Below are 20,199 nucleotides of genomic sequence, written 5' to 3' on the forward strand. Positions count from 1 at the left end.
CTATAATTCATTCTTAAAGAATTATCCAAACAAATCAAAAGTTCGTCAGATATATGAACAAATGTCATTTTGTCCCAACCTTGCGAAACAAACCCGCACTTTGACCAACTGTAAAATTTTATTTAATCAACTCACGGAATTGTTTTGTATATCATTTTTTAGATAATTTTATTGTTGATAAGTTTTACCTTTGTCATTTTTTGTTAAAATGAATAACAATGGAGCTATTCAATAAAAACGATACCAATCTCTTTTCCAAGATGGCGGCTGTTCCCAACCTCCAATTTTCCCAACAAATTGACTTTTATGATAAGGGCAACCACCCGAACACATTCCATGAAAAAAATTTTGTCCCGCGAAAAATGCGATTTAAATTACTAATTTCCCTGGGCTATAATAAGATTAATAAATATAAATACGAATACGAGGCAGGGGGGAAGTTTTAATGTGATTTTTGTTTTTTAAATTTTGAAACCGATTCAGCACTCGTATGAAAACGGATAATATGTTATGTTATGTTTTAGATGTTTATAAGTCTTTTTCCTCATTTTGCATGGATGCAGTAATTTCAGCAAATTTCGTCATATAATCGACACTGGATTCACTTAACACCGAGAGGTTTGATGATTGATCCTGGAAAAAAAATATAGATAAAACTGAATCCAAATCTGATTGATTGTGAGGAGATAAGTGAAAAATGAAATATACGATGTCTGATCTTTGTTCTTAACACAGTCGATACATTACGGTTAAATTTTGTCTTAAATGATGAACGATATTGCTTTCGTTCGTTCTAGACTTCTAATTTTGCTCCTTTTACTTTCAATAAACCTAAGTTTATTTATTTTTTACTTGCGATATAGGTACTATAGGGCAAGTTTAGGATTCGTAAAAAAAATCGAACTCGAGATAACAATTTTACATGACATTACGATGATGGAGAATGCCAAAAAAGTGGGTCTGGCAATTCTGTCTGTCTGTGTGTCTGTCTCTATCTGGAGCTGCAGCCTAAACGAGTGAAGTGATTTTCTTCAAACTTGGTAGTTAGCAGTTTTTGGTGATTCCCTAGAGGGGAAATTGAAATTTTTTTTTTATGACCAAAACTAACGGTACCTGTCATATAACGGAAATAGAAAAGTTAATTTTTTTCAAAAACGGCTCTAACGATTTTGATTAAAATTTTTGTGTGTAGTACAACACATAAGAGCCAACTTTTGAAATAAAAAAAATATTTTTTGTACCGTTATTAACGGTACCTGTCATAGAACGGTTTTTTTCGTTTCTGAATATCTCGTACAAAATTAACCCGATTTAAATGAAAATTTTTATACAAAAGTGTGTAAGTAAAGATAATAATAAAATTTTAGAAAATTTTCAAAAAACGCATTTTTGGTTTTTTTAAAAATATTTCAAAATTTTTTTTTGAAAAATCAATTTTTTGAAAACGGATCAATGAAAAATTTTGAAATTTAGTTTTTATGTATAAATTAATTATTTCTTCAAAATGGCGTACCAACTTTTTTTTTAAAAAATGTTAAAAAATTTGTATATATAAAAAATTATTTTTTTAAAAAACGGCTCCTACAATTTTCGAAATTTTTTTTCTAAAAATACCTTTTTATACAAGAAATAAAATGGCATATTTTTTTTTTTTTTTAAGATAATTTTAAACGGAGTTTAATTAATTATAAAAACAGATTTAATTTTTTTATACTACTTAAGAAATTTTAAATTTCTTGAATAAAAAGCTTTAACATTATTGTTACTTTAAGTATGAGAGCAAGTACGTGCGACCCCAGTCGTGCAATTTATTTTTTATTTATTTTGTACAGCTAAATACTAGCTTCAATTTACATTAATTTACAAATTTTAACAAAACATTATAACATTATATTAGGTATAAATTACAAAATCGAGTAAAAATTTGATTGAAATTTAGGAGATAAATTAAGTGATTGGTCAAATAAATTATGAAATCTATTATTGAAAACATTAAATAAACTGAACATTACATTTAAAGGAGAAAAACGTTCGTAATTGGTACGATAGTTTGAGATTAATATACTATTGGGGACATTTCTGAAATTGCGTTGAGGAATATTAAAATTAATGCGAGACAAAAGGTGCAAAGAGTCTATTTTCCCATTAATTAATTTTACAATGAACGAAAAACATAAATAAGACCTTCTATTCTGAAGACAAGGCATGTCAATAAGTTTGAGTCTGTCTATGTATGGGGGGAGGTTGTAAGGGTTGTCCCATCCTAAGCCTCTTAAGGCAAACCGCAAAAACCTTTTTTGAACTCGTTCTAGCCTCGCTATGTGACACTCATAATGAGGTGACCAAACCTGACAAGCGTACTCTAGGATGGGTCTGACAAAAGTTACAAATAGCTGTTTTGCAATAAAAGGATCGGAAAACTGACGTGACTCTCTCTTAATCCAACCGAGAAGCGAATTGGCTTTATTGCTTATGGAATTGATGTGTTCAATAAACTCCAGTTTAGGATCAAATAAGACACCAAGAACAGAAACTTGACTTACATTCGACAAGGAAACTCCATTTAACAAATAATTGAAAGGAATTTTAGATAGTTTTACTTGCAATACACCTTAATAATATATTTATTAGGGCGATAAAAAACAACTCCATCATTTTCATTTCTTGCACCTTTTTAGTTATATTTACGTAAAATATGATGCCTGTGAAAAATTTTGATTTTTGCGATTTTCTATTTCCCACACAAATCAATTTAAATTTTTTTTTCCTATTTTTACTTGACTATTTTATTACTTGAAAACTAGTAACTGTACGGATATTACTTTTATTAACGATTGAAATTTCAGAACCCAATATATTTTTATGTTTAAGTTTCTTTCTTCCTGAACAATAACTCTGTTCTTGTTAGACTTGCAAAAAATATTGGTGCAAATATTTTCACTTTAGTATTAGGCCCGGGAATTTAGACATAATAATAGTGGCCTGACCCGGAAAAAATTATACATAGCATTTTTATTGGTGGAAATTGTTGGCGTCAATACCCTTTTACTCACATATCCAAAGTCATCGTCCAAAAACTGCATTAATAATGCAGTTTCGGAGATGTCATTTAAAAACTTAAGCTTATTTTTTGAAGGCTGAATCTAACAAAATTAAAACGAAATTCATACGACTAATTCAAGTGACTATAAAAGTACTTTTAATGTAGTTTCAGTAATCTAGACTAGATGATCAGCAGCTCCGTTCATATTTAGATGTAAAAGATGACAATTTTACCGTTACTGTATTTGGGTTAGTACTTTCATTTATAGCCATTTTTTCACAATAAAGTAGCATTTCTTAAAAAAAAAAAACGCGCTCTAAATAGAAAACTTAATTCACTTGTTGGTTTAATCAAATCAGGGACATCAGCAAATAACTTTGTAAAATCGAGTGTGGTCCACACAATCGAGTATCGGAATCTGAGATTTTCAATGGAGAACGCTAGATTAAACCAAATTAAGTGCTGAACCATTGTATCGTGGTAAGTCCATTGTACCAAGTTATGTGCTGGCACCCCAGGGCTTCTAATTTTGAAGGGATACAAATTTTACCCAAGTATCTACCTTATATCAACTAAAATGAATTGAGAAAATCTCAACTCGAGTAACTTCTGTGAATTTCGTCCTTATTTCGTTTTCGATTGATTTCACTCAAGAATTATCTCATTCTGAAATCGAATGAAAGATGTCAAATTGCACTCAATTCCATTTTTTTTTTTGTGTTTGTGTGAAATTTCAAATGTCACATATTTGTATTCTTTTTTTCTTGTAAACGAAAGACATGACACAGTTTTAGAAGGTTTCTAAATGCTTCCGGACGCTTCTGGACGTACAATCGAAAACGACATTAATTTCAATTCACGTAACCTAAAATTGAATCTCGTTTTTGATGGGTTTCACTCAACGATTCACTCAATCTGAAATCCAATAGAACAGTTTAAATGACTTCTACTCAATTCTGAAGTTTTGTATCTGTTTTGGTAATAAAAAATTATTTGATTTCCACCAGTCAGATTCATTCTACACTTTCTCCACCTCTCTCTAGGTATTCCAATTCCACTGTATGTAAACAAACTAAGTTTGCAATTTATCTAACAATTAATGGACACTATTAATTTCACAGCGCAGGCACAAAAAATGTTTGCACTGATTTTATATTACAGAACAACACATTGTTATTTGTTTGCTAACACATTTGTTTTGTTTTTTTGTTTTCTAAAACACTAAACCAGGTTTGTTCCAGTTTCAATGCGTGTTTGAACAAACTTAAAGTATATAGTTTTTTTTTTTTATTTTAAAATGCTATTTATATTATGTAAGTTACTCAACAAGTTTAAAGTTTAAAATCACTTATAACAAAGTTTTTTGTTCACTTTCATAAATAAATTTTTTACATTCTTACAGTTATATCACGGTTTCCATTAATTTCATCCAAATGTCCAAGCAAACTATTCAAAGAAAAATCATTTAGATTCTCTTCCAACCAACGAGAATTCGATGTAGAGTCTCGAAGTAATTGCATTGGGCTCATCGGAGAAATTCCTTTAAAAATACTGCTAGCTATAAAACGAAATTTCATTTTTATTAAAAAACAAATGGCTCTAAGTTGTGTTAGACAAAAAAAAAAAACTCACTTGAACACTCATCAAATTCCATACTCTCTGAAGGTTGTTCACTCAGAAAAGCCGTGCTATCATTCGAACTCTGATCATTTGTCGACGTCAAACTGTGGCATGATGATTCCATGCCACTGTCTGGAGTAATACTGTTGGTTTGTTCATGCATTTCCATAGTTTCGACGACGATTTCCTTTTCTTCATCGATATTGTGTTGTGTTGGTGTTGAGGAGGACGATGCATTCGCCGAAGATGTCATCTTTGAAGAGTTGCCATTTGCCAACGATGGAGATTCTTGTCGATTTACAAGCTTATTTTGTAAATCCTTAACATCGACAACGTCATACGGTTGACCAGATCTATGTGGCAAAAGCATACGTTGTACCACTTGCACTTGTTTTGACATTTTTAAACGGGATCCCTGTTTGGAGTGGAAATTATAATAATCAACTTAAATTATTTGGCAGGTGAATACTTACATTAGGCATCTGTTTAATTGGATCTAAACTAAAAGTTGGCCGTCGAAATGGTACCACCGGCTGGCGAAATACTCCAGAGTCCACAGTTGACAACTGAAATGTTTTCGATGAAACAAACGATTTTGTGACAATTTCACGATCAAGCTGTTTAAATACACATATACACACATACATTTAAGCATTTAATCGCTTCTTTAGTTTTCCTAAAAAAATCTAAAACTTACTCTTGACTTGATCATCTTGTCACAAGTGTGACCACACGAACACTGCTTCTTGCGTATGCGTTCGCTCAAATTCGCTATCAATAGCAAATGTTTCAATTTATTTCCAAACGGAGACTTTGTCAGTGAGTTGATGAGCTCCGGCTCGTCACAATCATTTATACTGTATGGCATACCATTTTGCTTCTGATTGAAAACGCTCTTCTTTTCAGCACCACCAGCGTTTGTCCAGAAATACTCAAATTCCAGCTTAGAGTCCTGCCCAAAAACCACATACAAATCACCCATGGTTATGTCGTCGGCATTTGAGATTGTCCAGCCTTTTCGGATTTTCTTAATTACATCGTCACTTATCAAGGGTTTGAAATTGTTGTCATTTTTCTTGTGTTCTCCTCTTCGCTTTTTTGCACTTTTTCCCTTTGACTCAATCGCAGGCGGTACATTGTTGGATTGTTGGTCTTTTAGATGATCATTGTTTGAATTTCCATTACCATTTTCAATTTGAATTTCTTCGTGAACCTTGATATCATTGTCTGATGTGACATCTGAGACATCGGTTTTGATTTCGGAGAAGCTCAATATATCATTTATTTCATCACTTAGATTGCCATCATGATTGGAATTGTCATTATCATTTCCCTGCTGCGATGCAGGGTCTTCTTTGATAACTGCAAATCCAGATTCAACCAAGAGATCACATGTCTTGAGTTTTTTACTCTCAGGACTTCGTTTGTCCGAATTGGAATCGCAACGTTGTCGTTTGTTTGGCATCAAACGATCTTGACAAAGATTTTCACTTCGAACTTTAACCCCAATGCGATCTTCGTAGGTGGAGAGAGAAAGACTCAGACTGCTAAGGTATTCTGTGATGTTTAAAAGTGGTCGATGGATAGGCACTCCTGGTTTTGGCCTAAAGCACATATCAGGATCTTGAAATGAGATAGTAGTCACATTTTCAGCCGAATCGGTGGTGGAATTATTTGGAAACATTTTCGATTCTTCTTCGGCCTATTAAATGGGAAGGAAACAAATTATATAGTGTACATTCATTTTAGTTACAGGCAAGTGGTAGAGATAGCCTGGGGAATCTGCAGGAAAGTGTGGAGAGGAGATGGATGGCTGGCCGGAGAGGTGGAAAAAGATGGTGATTGCATCTATGATAAAGAAAGGGATAGGATCAAAGTTAGGAATGTAGAGTAACGCTCATGCCATGGATATATCAAATGTATACAGCGGTTTTTGCGAAGAGTTTAGAAGAAGAAGTCGAGGAGAAAGGGATGATATCACCAAATCAAACTGGAATATCACCAAATGAAACTGGTTTAAGAAAAGGAGTAGAAAAGATAGACAACGTATTTGTGCTGAACTATGTGATGAGCAGATAGGTTGCATAGAAGAAGGGCACTGTGGCACTGTTTATAGATTTAAAAGCTGCGCTCGATTCAGTCGTCAGGCAAAAAACAATGGAGTCATTGAAGGAGAGAGGAGTGAGAGAAGGTCTAAAGGAGTGGGAGAAGTCTACGAAGAAACGATGAGCAGCGTAAAATCGGCAGAAGTGATGGGAGAAAATGTTTGAATAGGAAAAGGAGTAAGGCAGGTTTGACCGATAAGCCTAATTCTGGTCAACTTGTTAACGGCGCATATAGAAGGTGAACTGGAAAAGGGGAGTATTGAAGTGAGAGAAATAAGAATTTGATCACTGGCATACGCATGTGATGGTTATGGCGAAGAATGAAGAAATGATGCGAAGTATGATAAAAAGACTGGAGAAGTACTTCAAATGGAAAAGACTGGTAGTAAACGTGGGAAAAACTAAGTCATGAGGAAAGGAGGTGGGAGAAACACAACAGTAGGCTGGAGATGGAAGGGAAAGAACATAGAAGAAGTGAAAGAATTTAAATACTAATGGTATGTGTTCAAATAGAATGGAGGCCAAAAAGGCACATATAAGGGACAGAGTAAAAACGGCAGAAGCGGTAATAAAGGAATCATGGGGAATTGGAACAAGGAGAAGGCATGGAAGAGGAAAATGTGCCTCTTAAATGGACGTTTGGGGTTGAAATGCAAACTCCAGGATAGATAAGATAATACTTAAAGCAGAAAAAAGGTCATGAAAGTATGAAGAAAAATTAGCAGGTGGAAAAGGAACTGAAATAGCAAGGGAATGTATAGAGTTGATAAAAAAAGACAGAGGTCCCTGTCTTGTGTTGTGAAATAAACACGATATTTCATATTTATCAACAAAATGAATGAATCGGTATTATCGGTATAATTTTTGGTAAACTGTGTCTTTGCTATAAATTTGAGATCTTTTGTGATTAGATTAGTTCTTTTGATAAACTCGGTATTATGGATATCAAAAATTTTGTTATGTATCAAATTTTTCATCAATTGCAAATTTCCTCTCGATAGATTTTTCTCATCATATTTTTTTTACTAAAAAACAACTCGTTTTTGGACATTTGTCAAATAAAATAGGTTTTGTAAAAAAAAATTGTATTGCAATAAAAAAAATGTTTAATTTTAAATAATCATAAATTTTTAATTTTGTACAGAGCGAAAATGATGAAGAAATTTTAAGAGATTTGAGGAAGCCATTATAAGAAAAATACGGGATGTCTCAAATCCATTGGACTTACGAGAAGATATGTGAGCGGTTTTTAATTTCAACTCATTGTCCGTTGTCTTTAGTTTTTACTGAATTTCCAACTTTCTAAAGAAGCATTTGTAGATGTTGTCAGGGACATTGAAGTCAGGCTTCCACCATTGAAGAGACAACAATACATACCGAATTTTCTTAAACTAGCAACTGTCTTACGATTTTGTGGACAAGGGAGTTATCAACTTAGCGTTGGAAATGATATTGACGTTGGTATGGCACAACCAGCAGTATCGGTCATCCTCAAAGAAGTCTCAGTATCAATTATTTTTTATTTTCTGGGAAATACTGGTATCTCAAATTTTATTTGCAGAAACAGATCATTTTTTATTGATCTGAGATCAAATTTTCAAGATCTCGATTTTTAACGAGATTTACACATATTTGCACACGCACTTTGAAACATACATAAATTTTTTACCTGTTTTTTTTTTTGTATATGCAAAAATTTGCTCGCACACAGTTACCAATAAAGATAAATCATTTGGCAATATCCATTTGCCACAAGAATCGCTACAAAAATATCTGTTTCAAATGGAAATCCACCATACATTCTTTTTGTATTAACAATCAACAAATTAAAAAAAAATTTTAAATATTTTGATCAATGTTAACGACAGAGGAAAATTTATCGATTGATAACCATAATACCAAAATGTCTATCAATTGATATTTGATAACCGTAATAGGGGCATATGTGAGTTGAAGAAAAGATCTGAGACTATCATAGGGGAAATAATGAGAGAAATAATTAACGAATTACGAAGAAACAAAGAGTGTATAAAGTATCTAGAGGATGTGAGAAGGGATAAGCCGAGAGAGGGATAGGAAAAAAGGGTAGAGGAAAAGGAGGAGGAGGAGGACAACTTCTAACCCTAAATTCAAGCTAAAACAATACATTTAAGTTAAAAGCTTACCAATTTCATTTCATTGCTTCGCCATTTGTATTGAAAAGTTTTGATAAAGTTCACCAATTTCTTTTGCAAAGAAACTGTAGCTTTAGCCCTTGGATTTTGCGCTACTGTTTGAACTCGTCCAAAAGACTCCATGTTGGCTGGACTAATAATTACATCGATCTTATTTGGAAGCTTGATATCCTCAAGACAATCTGGTAGAAGTGAAATGGATTTTAATATATTTATTCTGAAAATAATTAATCAAGTATTACCATCGAGTTGATTTAGTCTGCGTAAGGCTTTGCAGGTTGGTGTTTTGATGCGGATATTTTTTCCTTTGCTCCTTATTGTGATGTGTCCATTGTAAACGAGATGTTTAAGCTTCATAAAGTGTTTGTCAGTTATGAATTGCAGCTTCCGTCGCATCTCGCCGTAGTTTATCAATGTGTATAGTTCCTGTACAGGTTTTTTCACTTCTGTAAATACAATTTATGAGTTTTCATCTCTCCATTTCTTGAGAATTTCTCCTAACTTACCATCAGAAAATCGAATATATTTGCATATTTTATGAAAAGTCTGGTAAAAATGTTGACGAACTTGATCTTTAGTCTTGAAAGCAGCATCAGTTGAGCTTTTTCTTTTTAATTTCGCATTAATATAGTTGCCGATGGCATCGAATTCTTTGCCAAATTCATTTAAGGCATCAAAGAAATAATTTCTTTCGATATTTGTCCATGTAGCCTTTGTTGTTGTCCTCGATTGAGACGGTGTCTTTTGTATGGCTTTTTCCTCTTTAGCTTTTAATTCTTTTTCATTTGGTGGCGGTGTAGATGGCCGTATTGAATCTTGTTTCATTTTTTGAATAACTCTGGCGCTAGCTCGCACACCAGGGCAATTGTGTGTGGTGACTGATCCAAGTAGCTCACCAAATGAGTCACTCTGCAAAAAAAAAAATTAATGTGTTATATTTGAGCAAATAAAAATATAAATATTTTGTGAATTTATACCTCAAGTTTAAATTTTTCATCGAGATTAGATTTAACTTTTCCTCCTGGTGTAGTTTTTACCGCCACCGTTGTTGGTTCACTGAATGTGGGTTTTTCTTCAGATTTAATAGGACTCAGTGGTTCTGTTTTTGTTGTATTCACCGGTAAAACCTTGGCAATGTCCATATTTTTCTAGCAAATTTCTTCGAAATGTGTTAAAAATATCTAAAGAGATAAAATAAGATTATGGTAAGAAATTTGATTAGTAAGGAACTCATTTAGATCTACAGCCTTTTGCACATGAGAGCGACCAACGAATGAGCGAACAAATGAAATTAAATGTATTTCTAAAGTAAATTTTTTAGCAAAAACTTTATTAAATAGTGACATAGAAATGAAAAACAGGAAGGACTAATTGAAATGTACGTATTCATCGATCCAATCAAATCGAAATGTAACCCTAATGAACAGTTTCAGTGTTGCATCTTTTGAATCTTTACTTACTTTTTTTGATCTACACTATTAATTCAATCGGTTTGTTTTTATTTAATATTTAAATATTAGCTTCTTCAAGTTTTTATTTAGCCTGAACTACATAGAAACACAAAGTGAAAAAAGTACAAAAAAGTTTCTTATTTATCAAATAATTTATATTTTTAAATGTCACATAAATTTTGCTTTTGTTTACTTTTTATGCCGACTTTTCACGAGTAAATTTTAGCCGTACGATGTTTCGCACGGTTAAGTCGATTAGGATTTTACTAATGTGTTGCTAATAGCTAAACTCAAGAACGGTTAGACCACTTTGATTAATTCTTTTTCTCAAATATTCATTAGGTTAAAAAGAAGCTTTTTAATGAGAGAAAATGTGGAAAAATGGTCCAAAAAACATAAATGGTGAACCTTAGTTAGAAAAAAAGATCAATTCATGAATTCAAACTTTAAATTTTTATAACAACGCAGAAGTTCCAAATTAATTTTTTTAATCAAACACTAAACAAATTTTATTTTATATAAGAAATAAGGCGTTTCATCAGGTTCTATTGAAAGCAACATGTGCAGTTTTGCCTTAAAAAAGCCAATTTCATTTAAAAGAAAAATGGAAAATAAGAAATTTTTGTTTATTCACTCCTCATATACATAATGATTTTTATCGATTTTTTTTTTTTGGGTGCGCCTCAAAATCAAAATTTATAATGGTTCACGCCTTAATCCTGTTTTCGTAATTTATTAAAATTTAAACGACAGCTAATTTCAGCATTTAGATGAACACATACTAAAATTAAGGGATGTCGCAACAAATTTTTAAAATTTAAATTTTCAGGCCTCTATACTGCTTAAATAAAATGATATTTTCAAATTATTTGGTACACAAAATTATTGCTTTACAATTAATATTGTGAAAATTCAACTGCAGCCATACAATTATTATAAATAATTGCTACTAATATCGATTAAATGAAAAAAGTTTTTTCGATCGAATCGATAAATATCTATTTTGGCGTTATGGATCTCTTTCTACAAAAATATTTGCTAATGTTAACTATGAATTTTGAAAATTGATTTGAGTCGATCAGAAATAAATCTCAACCTTTTGAAAGGTTCCTTTATAACACTTATTTGTTGTCATTTTCAATAAAGGTCATAAAATAACCTTTATTTTAAAAAAGAAAAAATTCGGTCAAGGTCTGAGAGAAACCTTTATTGTTTTTTTTTTTTTATGTATCGGCCAACCAGTGAGATTTATTGTTGAGAGAAAAAAATAAATCTCATCTACAAATTTATCAATTATAAAATCCGTCTCCTGAAATATTCGAAATTGGATTGGTTGTGCTTGTCGTCCCAGTGACTCAAATCACAGTGGTAACGACATTTTTACCTTTTATTTTAAGCGAAAAGAGATATAATCTTGGGCGAAAGAACTTTGAGAGTTTGTTATTAGTTGAACTCAGTACATAAACTAAGAGAAAACATTCTTTTCATATGTATTTTTGCAAAATAAAGACATTTTTGACATATTCGGCATTTTCCTTTGAATTAACCATTTTTGATTTATTTTCAGCGAAAATGGTTAAAGGTTGGCCTTTTCCACTTTTTTTTTTTTTTTTTGTAAAAATCTCAACCGATAACCTTTATTTTTGATTATATTTTATATTTTGTTTTGCTGAATTATAATATTATTATTTTGTGGTTGTATTTCTTCCCTTATAATTCAAATAAAAACGCTATTTTTTATTTTAAAAATATATTTCGAGGTTCATACCTCATCTTCAGGGCTAAAAATATTTATTTAATAAGCGTTTTTAATATATAATTATATAAACATATACAATAAAAATAATTTACCTATTATAAAAACTATTTAGTTATAATATACAAATTATTTCTTCGGCTACAACATTAATGTTTTATGATTATGATTATGATTGTGATTGATTTTATTTTATTTTTAATTTTTTATTTTTGATTTTTAAAATTTAAGAATCAAATCTAGCAAAAATTACTGAGTAAAAAATAAAGTGATTATTTAACAATTTAATATTAATCTAAATTTAAGAGCTAACTATTAAATTATGATAAGTATTGCTGTAGTCTTTTTTGTCTGTTTTGAAATTACAAACAATTTCTTCATGTTTAATAATTTGATTGACTTCATGCACTTGTAATTTAAATTTTTGTTTTTCAGATTTTAAAATTTTAGTTTCATCAAATTTAAATGAATGGCCATTTTGTTTTGTATGCTCAGCTAGAGCGGAAATATTTTTGTTTGATGAACCTTCGAGGACTTTTCTGCATTCATTTTTATGTTGATTTATACGAGAACCCAATTTCTGTATTGTTTCACCAATATATATTTTTGGGCAATCATTGCATGGAATAGAATAAACTACTCCACTTTTATTAGTTTTCTCAATTTTTGATTTAGTATTTGCGAAAAAATGAGATACTTTGTGATTTGGTCTCATAGCAGTTTTTATTTCAGGTACAAAGTATTCGCACTTTTTTGCTAAGGATTCACTCAATCCCGGAATATATGCTATAGATGAATAGATTTTTGGATCACGATTTTCTGTTTCATCTTGTGTTTCAGATAGGAATTGGTAGCTTCTTCTATCATCGTTATTATGTGATCTAGTTCGCTTTTTAAAATTCTCATTTTGAACACATTTAATTAACTTCTTTATCACTTGAACAGGATAGTTATTTTTAATCAAAATGTGATTTATTCTTTCTATGTTATTTTCCATATAAATCTTATGGCTGAATGAAAACACTTTTCTAATGAAACTTTTTACAGTGTTATATTTCATATTAATTGGGTGAGCTGAATAATAGTTAATTAATCTATTCGATGCTATTGGCTTATGAAACCAGTTTGTAATAATACTACCATCTTCATTTCTTTTAATTGTTAAATCCAGGTAGTTAATTTCATTAGTTACAAAATCTTCTGTTTCGTAGGTAAAAAGAATATTGCTATCAAATGATTCTAAAGCATTTTTGATCATATGAATTTTGTTTTTTGGGACAGCAGTCAAATGATCATCAACATATGCCATCCAAAATTGTGGAACAAAATCTATTTTTTTAAATGCTTCCTGAATTGTTTCATCTAAAACCCATTCAACTAAAATTGGAGCTAAAGATGATCCCATAAATAAACCAGTTTTCATTCTTATAATTTTATCTTTAAAATTAAAGTAGTTGCAATCCATCAAACAAAACTTCAATAAATTCATAAAAGTGGTTTTTGGAATTTTGGTATTAGGTTTTATACGTATATCAAAATACTTTTCAACAATTTTTAGTGCTAATTGCGTTGAGACATTGTTAAAACAATTACAAACGTCAAATGATACTAAAATGTGTTCTGGTAGAATCCGAGTCTTGATTAATGTTTTGACGACATTTTTTGAATTTTTGACTGTAAATTTTGACCTGAATGATTGTTTTAGTATATCAGCTAAAAATTTTGATAATTTGTAACATGGAGAATTTATTATTTAAAAATCAAAAATAAAAAATTAAAAATAAAATAAAATCAATCACAATCATAATCACAATCATAAAACATTAATGTTGTAGCCGAAGAAATAATTTGTATATTATAACTAAATAGTTTTTATAATAGGTAAATTATTTTTATTGTATATGTTTATATAATTATATATTAAAAACGCTTATTAAATAAATATTTTTAGCCCTGAAGATGAGGTATGAACCTCGAAATATATTGGCAAATTTAAAATAAAAAATGGCGTTTTTATTTGAATTATAAGGGAAGAAATACAACCACAAAATAATAATTTATTTTTGATGTTTAAAAATAAATCTCAAACCTTAACCGAAACCTATTTAAAGTAATGTGGTAACTCTCAGAGAGTTCAAAATAAAATAATAAATATATAGCGAGATAAAGAAACGCATATTCTAGTCTAGAGTGTGAAATTCCACAATTTCTTTTTTGTATGTTAAAAGTAAGCGATTTGCCAACAGTAAAATTAGCAATTGGCTAACGGTTGAGCTCTAATAACTTTAGTTTTCGACGCAAAGACAGAGAAATGGAAGCCTCTATCTCAGATATTTTGTAGTCAGGTGAAAGCATCAATTAGAAATATTTATACTGACAATTTAAAAAAAAAACTTTGGGTGGAAGTGAATCCATAGAAGCGTGCCACCCATTTCAAATTTATTTTAAAAACAAATTTTTTACATAAATAGTAGCTACTTACAACAAAATTACATGAAATTTAAATTCATTCCTTGGAATTACTCCAATTCATGCTATTTGGGTTGTTCCCCTTAAAAGTATTTCTAGTTGCCTGGCAGTTTGGTGTAATTAATGTTATTATTAATCAGCTAAACTTACCTGGTGGGGTTTTTCTCAAAAAGGAAACAAAAAAATAATTCAATAAAATGAAAGCAGCTTAATAAATGTTGTTATAGATAAGATAAATATAGATAGATGAATAAGTCTATTTTTCATTTAAAACTGAAACTAACTCCCAACATAAAAAAGGACACAAAACCCATAAACAAGAACAATACAGACCCTATTGACACGCCCAAGTGTGTTATAATAATTCATTGTCTTCCTAAAAAAGAAACACAATTAATTGATCGTAATTAAGTAGACCACATCGATATTGCGTCAAAAAAAGGACATTATTATGCGCATTTGAAAGCGTCTAGTTTTTTTACTCTCCTCCTAAATTCGTTAGAATATCTTCCCCCCAACACAAACAATGTACCCATCATCAAGATAAATCAAATCAAGTTTGTTTAAAAATTATCTATATTTCTTATTCTTACAAAAACAAAAGCGGAAGAAAATGAATAAAATGTGGTTTGTTTTTGCATGACATCGCTTTACAAATTCACAAGAACCATTTTTCGACAATTTTACTATACGGAAATAGAGCTTCAGGATATTGAATAACTCGTTTTTTTTTATCTCAGACATAGGGCTATTTGCTCCAACAAAACTTAATTATTTAAAATCTTATTCTCTACTTTTTTCTGTGTGTAAACTTTTTGCTTTATCAAGTAAATGATTTGTCCAAAGCAATTCATATTATTACCAATAATTGAAATGATCAATTAAAACAAACGTCTCGGTCTCCTCGGCTCGAAATATTGTGAAGCAGGCATTAAATTTTCTAATCTTTATTGGCGATTTTGCAACTTTTCAACATCGGACGAATTAGGGTAACGTACCCAGTGACCGACACCCTTAAGGGATAGTTTGTGTTTGAAAATTCATAACTTTCCCTACACTGCTTCAATTTTAATTATTTAAATGGTTAATTTAACTATAATGGTTTTTAAGTATAATGAAAGCATAAATAATTGAGTAATTCCATAAAAGTATCAAAATTAAAAATGTAATACCTTACCGGTTTTTTAGTTACCGACACCATTTTTTCAGTAGTGGACACCCGATTATTTTAGTAATGGACACCCATAGCTAAGCTGCATTTACACTCTTTGTTTTATCGCCGGTGTGTAAGATGTCCGTTTTTAAATTAGAACCGAACAACAAGAAGGTTTTACTACTGACATTCCCTCGTTGTACGGTGTTAGTTCAAGAAGGAACATCGTACACCGGCGATAAAACTGAGAGTGTAAATGCAGCTAAGCATTCAACTGAATTTAGTGCACTTTGCAGATCTTCGCCTTTGTTTTGCTTCTGTTTTGGCCTTTTTAAATAATAGCCTGAAATGTCGACGCCAACGAACACTCAAGAACTTGAAAATAACGGTTTAAACCTAGCTTACAGTTCAACGCATAACAAAACTTAATTTTCAATACCTGGGGTCGAATCACGGTAAAAGAAAAAGGTGGTACAACCGTGTGCCGTGATTCGATTCCTGTTCTCTGTTCTACTTTAGTCGGCTATAGTTTTCATCGATTCTGATTCAGTGGAAACATGGAAATTAAAGTCAAAATTCTATCACATGAAAATAATTTTCTCATCGAAAAATTTTCTGTGAAAAGAACAATACGTACCTGCCATGATAACAAAAAAAAAAGGAGCTCGAGCCCACATAAAAAGATAAGCAGTCGAGCAATACAAACAACCGTTGAACTATGTACCTACCTACATATATCAAGACACAAATTTTGATGGAAAAAGGAAATACATCCTTTTTTTAACAAGAAAATTAAAAGTTGCCATAGAATACGTCAAAAATTATATTTTTACGATCGTTAACGTTTTGACTATTGCCGTATCTATTTAATCAGTAGAAAAATGTAGGGACAGGTAGCTTAAAAGCAAAAATGGAATGATAAAATGAAAAATCGAATGAAAACTCCGATGATGAAAATTTTATCATTTCATTTTTTCACAGAACCAGAATTAGGACAAAACGTTACATGCCTTAATATTAAAAAGAAAGATTTAGGAACACAAAGAAGATTTGACCTCAAACTTGAACGTGGAAGTTTTCTTTGTAAATTAAAAGCTAGTATGTGTGAACTTAATTGAAATAAAAATAGGCAAACAAGGGCTAAGTCTTAAGCGTGTGCATGAAAATGACTGTCAAACAATACACACACCTTGCATGAATCGAATGAACCGTTTTCAGATTCCTTTCACACTTTTTTAAAGTAATTTTACACAATCGAAAGGAAACCCACTTTATAAACTTATTTAAAAGCGCTACGCGATGCTTTGAATCTTTGTTTTTTTTTTTTAACGGTGAACTGTAAACTAGGCCTTAGGAGCGAACAAAAAGTGGTTTGAAAATAATGGCAGAAAAAGAACGGTGTCCATAACTAATATCATCAAACGTGTCTAATTGCGCCAGTTATGGACACCAGTGTCGGTCACTGAATTTCGTTGAACATTATATTCCAGTTATGAACACCCCACGTAAAATTTAATTATGTTATTATTTTTGTAATAACTTAAATTGAAATAGATCTACAAAGCAATTCTCTAACAAAATATTCAATTTTAATTTTTGTACAATATACAGATATATTGTTTAAACAATGATTTGTACTTACGTCTTTCTTAAGAATTTCTCAAGTTTCATGCACTTCACAGAGGTTCGAAACTTGCCCCTTTTATTACAACAAAACCAATCACTACCAACTATGAAGTAAAGTTTTTTCTGATGGAATATACATGCCTGAACGCGTTAAAAATAGTTTTCGTACGCTACACCCTAACAAAACCTTAAGAAAACGGAAAAACTGTGCCAGGTGTCGGTAACTGGCAAGGGTGTCGGTCACTGGGTAGTTTACCCTAGTATCTACGCTTTATAACGCTTTTCTACACAGAGGCAGAGAAGCGGGAAGTCTTAATCTAAGAAATTCGGCCTTATCACGAATTCTATTCGTATCGGAAATTTGCTACGATTCCCGAAAAAACAATCAAGGGATCCGTTCGTAATGGAAAATTTCATACAAATCGTCTCTACGATTGGATTTTCTGATTGTTTTTACGGAAATCGTAGAAAAGTCTCGATACGAATGGAATTCGTGACAAGGCCGATTTTGTAGTCAGTTGAAAGTAGCATTTTGTAAAAACTTATACTAGTTAGGGACTAGAAAAACTGTGAATAATAAGCATGATACCCATTTCAGATGGAATTGAAAAACAAATTTTTACATAAATAGTAGACTACAGAAAAATTACATGGAAAAATTCATTACAAATTACTCTAATGCATGCAATTTGGATTGTTTCTATTTTACAGTATTTATAGTCGCCTAGGAGGTTGTTGTAATTAATATTAATTAGCTAAACTATTTGGGTGGGGTTTTTCTCGAAGGAATCAAAAAAATAATTCAATCAAATGAAAGGAGCTTAATATTATGTTTTGATATTTGTTTTGTATGACATGAATCTATTTATATTTAAAAATGAAACTAACTATCAACCCAAAAAGGACATAAAACCCATATTAAATTAAATACAGATCCTATTGACACGCCCAAGTAGAGTTATAATAAAGTGAAAAATTGGATTTCATTGTCTGCCTAAGAAGAAACGCAATTAATTGATCGTAATTAAGTAGACCACATCGATATTGCGTCAAAAAAGGACATTAGTATGCGCAGTTGAAAGCGTCTAGTTTTTTTTACTCTTCTCCCCAAATTCGTTAGAATAATATCTTCCCCAAAAAACAGGTACATACCAATCATCAAAGATAAATCGGAAAGTAGTAGCAATTAGTTACTACGCGCCATTTTCAGCGCAGTGCACAAGTCGATTCAAGTCAAGTCTCTTTTGGGTGCTTTTGCTTGCAACTCAATTTGGTTGCACTTTTATTTTTTTCCAAAGAAAGAAAATAAATATTTTTATTTTTTATAGAAAAAAAACTATAATTAAAACAGCCTTGCACCCAAAACGCAAGGCCCTCCTCATTCTCGTATAAATCATTCTCTTTTTTCGATCTACAAAATTAAAGCTTTTGACCTAAATAAATGATTTGGGGGGAATTGATTGCAACGTTTCAACAGAAAATACTAGAAGTTTCTAAATAATCTTTGTCTTTATTGGAATCAAGACGAATCAGTGTTACGAAATAAGTTTCCTTGTGGAATCATTTTTTTACCTTCTTTCGTTCCTATGTAAAAGATTTATTGGGAAAATTTAATTTCGCACAGAAAAAAAATTTGTTTTTTTTTCATTTCACTTTTTCATCTTCAAGCCCGCCAAAGAGTCGCGCGAATCTCTCAGAAGTTGAGGGAATATAATTTCTATAAAATGCAAATTTTCTTGATTAAATAACAATCAATTTAATTGGAATTGAAAAAAATATTCTACATCTACATAATATTTTTTTTTTAAATAAAAATGGCGTACTTTTTATGATCGTAGTTTCACTGTGTTCTTGTCCCAGAGCGAAAAAGTGATTCTTGGTAGAGGACAAGGATTTAACACAGCGAGAAGAGAATTTGTTGGTTCGTCCGTCGTCGTTTTTGTCGGCTGGTTGTTTTTTTTTTTAGTTTTTTACCTGTTTTTTTTGAGGATTTATTTGGCGTCCATTTCTTATCAACGAAGGCACATCTTGTTTAGAGAATGATTGTGAATAATAATATACACTTGATTGTGTTTTATTATGATTTATTTGTTGTTTTATTTTGACATGAAAATAAATTTTATCGCGCACTTAATTGACACAAATTTCTCTGTTTCGAAATTTGTTGGAGTTGGAGGAGAGCCCCATCGTCGTTGTCGTTGTTGGATATTTTTTGTGTAGAATTGTAATGTTATCTCTTTCTTTTGTTATTTTTATTTGACAAATGACAGTTTGATTTGTTTGTTTGTCCTGTTTTGATATGTTGAAGAGATGGATTGAAGAGAGGGAGATAAATGTATGAATTTGTAGAAGTAAACAAAAGGAAGTGTTCTGAAAATGGGGATTTCCATTAGACTCCGCTTGCACTAACATAAAATATTTTTTTAAGCCTGGTACGCTGCTCGCGCTTAATTTTAGCTCCCACACAAATTATCGAAAATTTTTAGCCGAGATAAAATGGATCCCATACAAGTTATCGATAACTTGTATGGGAATTTTATCTCAGCTAAAATTTAGCGCGAGCAGCGTACCAGGCTTTAGTTGGAAATTTGCATTCAAGGATTTTTCCAACGAAGACAACAATAGTTGTTATGTGTCTGGCTACACGGTGATTTTTCAATCGCCTAAGCAGTGAGTTTGTTGGCAAGAGGGATGAGGAGTGAAGGGGGAAGATACTCACGAAGGGAACTGAATTTTCAGAGGGCATTAAGGCTTGGCCACACCGGAGGGTACGCGGTAGTGGTACGGGTAACGGTACGGGTA

The 20,199-nt window shown here is 31.3% G+C and overlaps 2 protein-coding genes across 5 annotated transcripts in view; both read right to left on the bottom strand.

The window, feature by feature from the left end:
• The window catches only part of LOC129909998 (DNA damage-regulated autophagy modulator protein 1), a 401,886-nt gene that overhangs the window by 93,044 nt on the left and 288,643 nt on the right, over positions 1–20,199 (bottom strand). The window lies entirely within an intron of this gene.
• Positions 395–19,616, bottom strand: LOC129909990 (protein cramped). 4 transcript variants are annotated; one of them, XM_055987201.1, is made up of 11 exons: positions 19,221–19,346; positions 18,970–19,114; positions 9,920–10,123; positions 9,449–9,851; positions 9,185–9,388; positions 8,934–9,124; positions 5,361–6,365; positions 5,137–5,280; positions 4,676–5,078; positions 4,444–4,601; positions 395–633 (listed from the first exon to the last, which is right to left on the bottom strand). In XM_055987201.1, exons 3-11 carry the CDS (start codon positions 10,082–10,084, stop codon positions 529–531), a joined length of 2,778 nt encoding a protein of 925 aa, XP_055843176.1. In that variant the 5' UTR covers positions 10,085–10,123; positions 18,970–19,114; positions 19,221–19,346; the 3' UTR covers positions 395–528. The 4 variants fall into 4 exon arrangements, with proteins under 4 accessions (XP_055843176.1, XP_055843179.1, XP_055843178.1 ...); XM_055987204.1 differs by having other exon boundaries at positions 401–633; positions 5,137–5,229; XM_055987203.1 differs by lacking the exons at positions 18,970–19,114; positions 19,221–19,346 and adding an exon at positions 19,372–19,616 and having other exon boundaries at positions 401–633.

This window comes from Episyrphus balteatus, chromosome 2 (assembly GCF_945859705.1).
Source record: "Episyrphus balteatus chromosome 2, idEpiBalt1.1, whole genome shotgun sequence".
In the NCBI taxonomy this organism is placed as follows: domain Eukaryota; kingdom Metazoa; phylum Arthropoda; class Insecta; order Diptera; family Syrphidae; genus Episyrphus; species Episyrphus balteatus.

Coding starts and splice junctions, on each gene's coding strand:
- LOC129909990 (XM_055987201.1), bottom strand. CDS start 10,084: ATGGACATTGCCAAGGTTTTACCGGTGAATACAACAAAAACAGAACCA. Junction 9,852..9,919: donor ATGAAAAATTTAAACTTGAG/GTATAAATTCAC, acceptor TTTTTTTTGCAG/AGTGACTCATTTGGTGAGCT. Junction 6,366..8,933: donor GAAGCAATGAAATGAAATTG/GTAAGCTTTTAA, acceptor CCCATTTAATAG/GCCGAAGAAGAATCGAAAAT.